The 7500-nt window shown below is 40.4% G+C and overlaps 2 protein-coding genes across 4 annotated transcripts in view; one reads left to right on the top strand and one right to left on the bottom strand.

The window, feature by feature from the left end:
* LOC138004164 (fibrillin-2-like) overlaps window positions 1-7500 on the bottom strand; it is a 205059-nt gene that overhangs the window by 94763 nt on the left and 102796 nt on the right. The window lies entirely within an intron of this gene.
* LOC138004166 (stimulated by retinoic acid gene 6 protein-like) overlaps window positions 1-7500 on the top strand; it is an 87343-nt gene that overhangs the window by 31914 nt on the left and 47929 nt on the right. For all 3 annotated transcript variants that reach the window (XM_068850590.1, XM_068850591.1, XM_068850589.1), the window contains exons 7-9: window positions 5559-5693; window positions 6342-6430; window positions 6806-6867. In XM_068850590.1, the coding sequence (XP_068706691.1) occupies window positions 5559-5693; window positions 6342-6430; window positions 6806-6867 (286 nt within the window). The remainder of the gene's footprint in view (window positions 1-5558; window positions 5694-6341; window positions 6431-6805; window positions 6868-7500) is intronic.

Here is a 7500-nt window from a genome sequence, read left to right as displayed (position 1 = left end):
TTGGTGGACGAAATCAGTGTTCGACACTAACTTTCCTACTGATTTGCCCTTTGGGCAACCAGTTTTGAATTTGGTTTTTTCGGCTGCTTCTTAAGACTTGTTGCCCATTTAAACTCAAAGAAAGCTTGTAAAAATGCCAATTTTGTGTAAAATGTGTGTAAAATGGGATTGGCAGACCAATGCGAATCCTGCTAGACGTGTCCATGGTGGGGAGAGTAGAAAACACTCCCTAGTCCATGGACTACTCCAACGGACTACCCAAATGGACTACCCCAAAAATACTATTTCAAATGAGTACTCTGGGTCGTAAGCAGCGTCACAAATAGTGCTAAGCCTAAAGACCCTTTTTAAACAGCGTTTGTAAACAGTATTTAAGTCTAAGCACCCATTTTAAAAAGGTTACCTTTCAATAATTGTTGTGATGGCCGATTATTTCATGTAAGTGAAGTGAGACCGGTGCAACAATTATTGAAAGCTAACCTTTTTAAAAATGGTGATTAGACTTTAATAATGTTGACCAACTTTCTTTAAAATGAATGTTTAGGCTTGGCACTAATTGTAACCATGGTTAATCGAGGGAATGGTTATGAAACCTTAAAACCTTTAAAAAGCGAGGGCAATGTTGTTGCAATCGACGTTGAATTGACCGTGAAAGTGCACAATCTTTTGTTTTCGCTTCGCAAGGGTTTGCAAATTAGTTGCGCATAATTTAATCGAAAGATATGATTGGTTATCTTCTCGAAGAAAGGTGTGGTTTGTGCACCGTGAAGGCCAAAAATACAGAAAAAAACATGAAACAAAAAGACTTGTCTAGTTTCATAATCATCTCCACGCATTAACTATGTAGCGCTGCTTACGACCAAAAGTACTCATTTGAAATAAAATTTTTTGGGTAGTTCGTCGGGGTACTCCATGGACAAAGCAGTCAGTATTTTCTACGCTCTCGTCTATGGTTTTCTAGTAGCCTTCACACTTTTGCTTTGACAAGCATATCTATATCTATAAGAGATCAAAGGAGATTCCCTGAATATCTGTCTGAGATTGGGCTGGTTTTCAATTAAATGCCATTTGTCCGATAGTATGTTCTTTAAGCTTTTCAAAGCTGTTTGAAGGTTGAATTTTCGTGTGCTCTTGTTCGATATCAAAGTATCGTAGTTTATTAGGCCGTGTGAAAACTGGGTTCCATTGTAACAACCATTCCTTTTCGCGCGGAGAAACATAACGGCTCATTCCGATCTTTTTTGAGGTTTGTACCAGTATCTTTTTAATAGAAAAATAAATGAGAGCAAAGAGATGAACCGTTGTTTATTTATTTTTATCGTGTTTGCGGTGATTACATCATATTACTAATCACTTACTTCATTGCAAATCAAATAGTCCCGCAAAATATAAGTCGAACAAAAATTCAGATTGCCCGATCGGGCAAGTCTTAGAGTTGTTTTACTTGCCCACGGATACATTTTGCATGCCCTGGGTAATTGGACAAGCGTTAGTATCGAACACTGTTGAGTTTTACAAAAGATCTCTAATAGCCCTTATCAGAATTATCAGCGGTTTTTCCACATAAACGAAGTTAAGGGGTCATTCTGTATTGAATTGACCCTTAAGCCTCTTTTGCATGTAGTTTTAAAGAAAAGAAAATGTGCCTGCAGGCTCAACTCCAATAAGGTCTATTAGCCTCACTTCTCTATTGTTATTGGTATCTTTAGAGGTTGGTTGAAAACGTCCTGTAGGGACAAAGCCGATAATCAACAACAACGACTTCTACGAAAACGTAACTTCAAAATATACCTTTGCACTATCCAAAGTCTATCGGGATTTCTCCATCTCACTTACGTAGTAACATTGTTGGCAAAAATTGGTACGAGCGGTTTCAGAGTAAAAATAGAGAAATAAAAGGTTCACATTTGTATGCTCACGTTGAGGGCAAAGCCTCATGCAAATTACTTATTTCACGTCGTTGTTACGCCGAGTACCACAAAATATGTACCAAAGTCCGTGCCGCAAGTTCATCACGGTTCTGCCTCTTCACTATTTACTACAGAGTCACGTGAGGTATCACTTACCACCAAAAATGCACTGTCTTCGCTATTCTTGTTGAGCAGAAAATTTTATTCTGATTTATTTTGGATTAAGATCGCGCATACGGGCTGGTCTTTCATATACCGGATCTGAAATAATTAGTGTCTATAAAACAAACGAACGAAGCAAACATAACAATACCATATGAAAGTCTACCCCCAAGACGCGATTTTGACACTGACACAGCACTGTTTTAGCAAAAAATAGCAAATGTCTGAGCTTTTTGTTCAGCTCACGTGCTGTTCGTGGTCTAACTTAAACAACGAGGAAAACCCTCGGATTTATCGCCTGATAATTGAGAGGTCTCGCCCCAGATATGGATTCTCACCCATCTCTCTAAAGAGAGAGAACGTAAACAGAACTCAAAAAAGGGAAAACGTGGGAGCAAAGAATTATGAGGGCATTGAGTCCACCAATGTAAACTTGCTTATTTGGGACCAGCTCTAGCCCAAAACACTTTCCAACGATGTAAGAAAATGCAAAAGGTGCAAACATCAATAATTAAGATAACCGTTAGTTGTCCTTCAGTAGCATATTGATAGTAATGATTTCAAGTTCGAGTGACGCCTAACACCGCTGTGAAGTGGGTTCAAATCCCACCCTGGTCAGAGTCTTTCTCTGTCCTCGTGTGGGCCCAATTCCAATGCTAGGGTTGATCTCTGATGGAATAATTGGGTATAATAGCTTCACAGTAGTGCTAGGCCTTTCTCGAACTTAAAATCGATTACTATCAATGATTAAGAACATTATTCCACTAGTCTTAATCATCGAGACTCTGTTGAAGGCCGAGGAACACGTTGATCCCAGAGTGTTAGACATATCTGCTCTTGTAAAACAGGCCATTGATTCCTTTGCTTTATGGGCTAATGCCGACTGCGAGCTAAATCTGAGCCATTAGACGACTAGAAAATCTTAACCAAGATTACAAGCGTTGTGGTCAAGTACCGTTCCTGTTGTACACTACACTACACTACACTACACTACCCTTCTAATTGACCACTACCCAAGGAGCTTTTCAGGGCTCATAAAACGATAAACGAAACGACAGAGCACAACAACAACAACTGTTAAGAATCACAACTGGCCGGAGGCAAACCAGTTGACTATTTACAAGTGTGGCCTAGAAGTTGAACCAGGGGCTGCCCGGAACAAATTCATAGAGTGGTGAAAACGAGTGTTGCATTGAACCCGGGAACTCAGGATCTGAAGCCACGCGTCCTGACCACTGGGCCGCACTGCCTCCTGTTTGGTGACGAGCTTTCAAAACAGTTAAACGAGATGGAAGAAGCTAATCGAGTAAGAAGAAAACTTGCAACCAGCAAAAAATCCCGACCATGCATAAGTGGCTACAACGCTAATCAGTCCACGGGCACCATAAGCAAGGATTTTGGCTATAAAAGCAACACTGTTTCCACGCAAGGCTTTTAAGTAATTAAACTAGCCGAGGCCCGCCTCTGAATAAAATCAAAAGGAAAAGGAAAAGGGCGAGGGAAGGGCTCCAGGGATGCAGTGAACCCGACACATGTTGAGTATGCTCCACCTCCTAATGAGGTATGGAGGAATGTCTTAAAATCACAACCTATTGAAGCAGGGAGGCTGAAAAATTTGTTGGTGAATGGAAGGAAACAACATTTACTGATGACATGGTCCCAATACAGAACTATCCCTCCCAAGGGATTAGGTTTGATTCTCAAGAAACGGAAGTCATTTACGTTAAGATTAATAAACATTTGGAGAAGAGAGTAATTATACCTTCTCAATATGAAAAAGTTGAATGGGCTGGCCGTGGGATGCCGACTTATACTAAGTCTCAAAGAGCTAAATGCCTTCCTACCCAACTACCATTTTAAAATGGAAACTCTGGAACAGCAATTAAGCTTGTCACCCCAGGCAGTGTAATGGCTTCAGTTGATTTGAGGGATGCCTACTATTCAATCCCCATTGCCAAAAAGAAAAAAACCCTGAAATTTATGAAGCAATGCAAATTGTGTCAGTACAAGAGTTTGCCAAATGATCCTTCAAGTGTCCCCAGGATATTAACCAAACTCCTTAAACCCGTCTATTCAACTCTGCAAGTACTCTGCAGTTTGGTACTTGTCATGGCATATATTGATGATTCTTAGCTGCAGGATAACACATAAGCAGGTTGCGAGCAAAATCAGACTCTTTACCACAGTTGATTTTCTTTTCGACGACTAGGTTTTGTTGTACATGAAGATAACTCATACCAACACAAGAACTTACCTTTCGGTGTTTCTTGATCAACTCAATAAACATGGAAGTCTAACTGACAAACACCAAAGCACAGAAACTTAAGCCTTTTGTGTCAGTCACCCAGAAGGTACAATCAGAGCACTTGCAAAACTAATTGGCGTTTTTGTTTCTAGTTTTTCTGCTGAGTAGGATGGGCCACTGTTTTGCAGATCATTAGAACTCCCACAAATTTCAAATACTTCAGCCACCTTAAAGGGACTAATCAGCCTGTACTGTTTTTGACAATTAGCCTTCAATGGTGTGTGACACATATTCAGCCATTTGTCTCATCTCCCATGGCATTCCAGTAATTGTCCACCAATCAGATGCTTCCCTTCAAGGGTGGGGAGTTGTTCAGGGCAGATGTCTCCACAAGTTGGAGATGGACTCCTTTTTTTGTACTTAAATCACTGCGTAGAGAACAGCAAGTTGGACGTCCGGGTGCACTTTTCCAAAATACTTTGATAAACAGATTATTACTGCTGAAACAGTTTTTCCTTTAATTAAGTGTGCTAAACGACACCTAAAGAATGTTTTGGATCATTGGACAATTTTACAGTATTTGTGCGCAATAAAATTGTGCCCATGAGATATAACATTTAATTTTTTTTTTCTTGAATTACTTGACATTATAGTTGCGTTATACTCAGATTGTGTCCATCAGATACTTTGAAGGCTCACGTGAATCCGCAGTGCTTGGTGACGAGGCAGAAGCAAATATTTAACGAAGCTTACCTGGAAGTTAATGATTGATTGGGATTCTGCTACGTTACCAGGAACAAGGAGTCACGTGCCCATCCCTTGAGGATACACCCACTGGCGTCATGATGGTGTTCATTTTGCTGATGGACACACTGATATGCTTTCAAGACTCAGCAGGTTTGGCGATAAGTGCTATCTCGCGTAACTCCTTGTTCCTGGTGACTCAGCAGAATCCCAATCAAGGTTCAACTTCCAGCTAAATGTCGTTTAATTTTTTCATCATTTTTCCTCGATCTTTTACCGGTGGTATTATCGTTTTGTGGCATTGTCGCTTGCGTCGCCATCGTTGCTAAAGCCTTGGTATGATTAACGCTGACGACGCACCGAGTTTGCGTATGCTGCCGGCTCAACCTTTTGCTTGCGTCACAAGTGAGAACTGTGCTTCACAGGGAGTAGGGTCCTAAGAAACTTAAACAATCCAAACGGAAAACTGACGTTGTTCTTGTTTATATTATTTTCAGAACTTTGATATCTTGTTGCAGCTTTTACCTCGCCTTGCAACCGACTTGTGCCTCCTTTTTATCGTTATAAGGTTTGCCGTGGTGATTTTCCTGGAAGGGCGAAAGAGGTGGTTCCACAGCAGAAATGATATCGATGTAGGTAGTGAATTCATTATCGATTAATTCTCTTAATTGTGGATATGGGAGTAATGGTGATATGACAATGATGTGTGTCTTAATGTTGATGACGATAATGATGAGGATTGACTGGGAGGATTGCGCAGTGTTTTGAGGGCATCCTCATATGTGATTCATGAATTGTACTTTATAATTATTTTGCAAGGGGACGTTCAATTAATCACATTTCCTTCATTCCTCTCTCCCTCCCTCCCTTCCTCCCTTCCTTCCTTCCTTCTCTCCCCCCCCCCCCCCTCCCCTTGCTTCCTTTGTTCGCCATCTTTCTTCCTCCCTCGAGGATTGACTGAGACTATTGCGCAGAGTTGACGGAGAAGGGGAGTAAAAGATATTTACCGTGGGCCACAAGTTTATCAGTAACGCTAGTTCATTGGCACGTGTTGTCCTTATAAATTAAGGAACTTTACCTTTATCGTTACCTTTTCCATTAGTCTGATTTTTCCAGGCTTTCCTTTCGTCAATATTTAAGTAGTGTTCAAAAACTGTGAAGATCTTAAATGCCCATATATATGTTTCTGATTCCGCAGTTCAAATTTATGTCATCTCTAACACATGGTACAGTAATGATGTTGATAAAAAATGATAATAGTTAATGTAAATCTTGTTTAGAGACATGGACAAGTCCACGTTGAGACTAGTTTGGCAAGAGAGTCAGGGATTAAATACGTCAAGTTGGCACTAAATCCCGGGTCAAACATGTAAGCACTTGTGACAATAGTAAATACAGCTGCAACGGTACATTCAGGGTCTCTTAAACCCTGTCTTCCCGAACACTTTTTATGTGTCAAATGTACTTGCTGAAAAACTGGCGTGTTAGCGTTTGTACATGTGACAAATAAAAGTTGTTGAATACGAAAAATGCCTTGTGTAGTCGCATAAAATGTGGCAAATTTCTGCTTCTTTGAAGGCAATCAGGCAACCTCGCGTTGTTTCTGCTTTATCCCTGCTGTCCAAAGGCACTAAACTGCGAGTTGTCAACAATCATTTGTCGTGCCATCTATACGATCAAATAATTGTATTTGCCCCGTAAAATTGTCACATATGTCTGGCTGTTTTAACCGTGTTTATCTTAGAGTCGAGAGAGAGGTCAAGTGGTATACGAAGGCAGTTCACTATATTTACAAAACCAGAGCAGGTACGTTTCATAAAATGTAGAGTCTTGGTGACCGAGGTGTCTAAATGACCGGCAGTTAAAGGTTTTTCAAATGACCGTTATTAAGAGGTTAGCCCTTTATAAAACTCGCCCCTAGAAAAAGCAAACAATTTGTTTCATTACTTAACTAATCACATTAAGAAGAGGAGGTGTATCACTCTCGCAGAATTTCAATTTGTTTCGGCTTTCTGTCGGAAAGAACATCGTAGTGAATACAAGATTTTTATAAAATCCAGGATTAAACTGGAGAAGAATCCCTGACCGTGCGATCGCATTTTTTCACGCTGCATAGTGCTCGACCACTGTAGTATGAAGTCATTTAAGTTCAGTTCAAATGCTGGGTTGGAACTTTTTATGAGTCAGTCTTTGTATGCAATTGCCTAAGTCACTTTATTATCATTGCTACAGCTGATGATCTTTTGCTCAGAAATTTGATACACATCCGCAATGCAATCGGTTGTACTTCACTTTTGGCGAAGTAAATTGATTGATCTATCGATCGATCTAGCCACTATATTTTTATTCTCTGTACGCTTGGAAGTCCTGTCTGCCTTTTTTCACAGACCATGTGACCAGATCTCGCCAGAATGACAGCCCTACTGTGAGCCTCGCTTT

Source organism: Montipora foliosa, chromosome 5 (assembly GCF_036669935.1).
Source record: "Montipora foliosa isolate CH-2021 chromosome 5, ASM3666993v2, whole genome shotgun sequence".
NCBI lineage: Eukaryota > Metazoa > Cnidaria > Anthozoa > Scleractinia > Acroporidae > Montipora > Montipora foliosa.
Note: the sequence above shows the minus strand (reverse complement) of the source record. Positions and strands in the feature narration are given on the sequence as shown.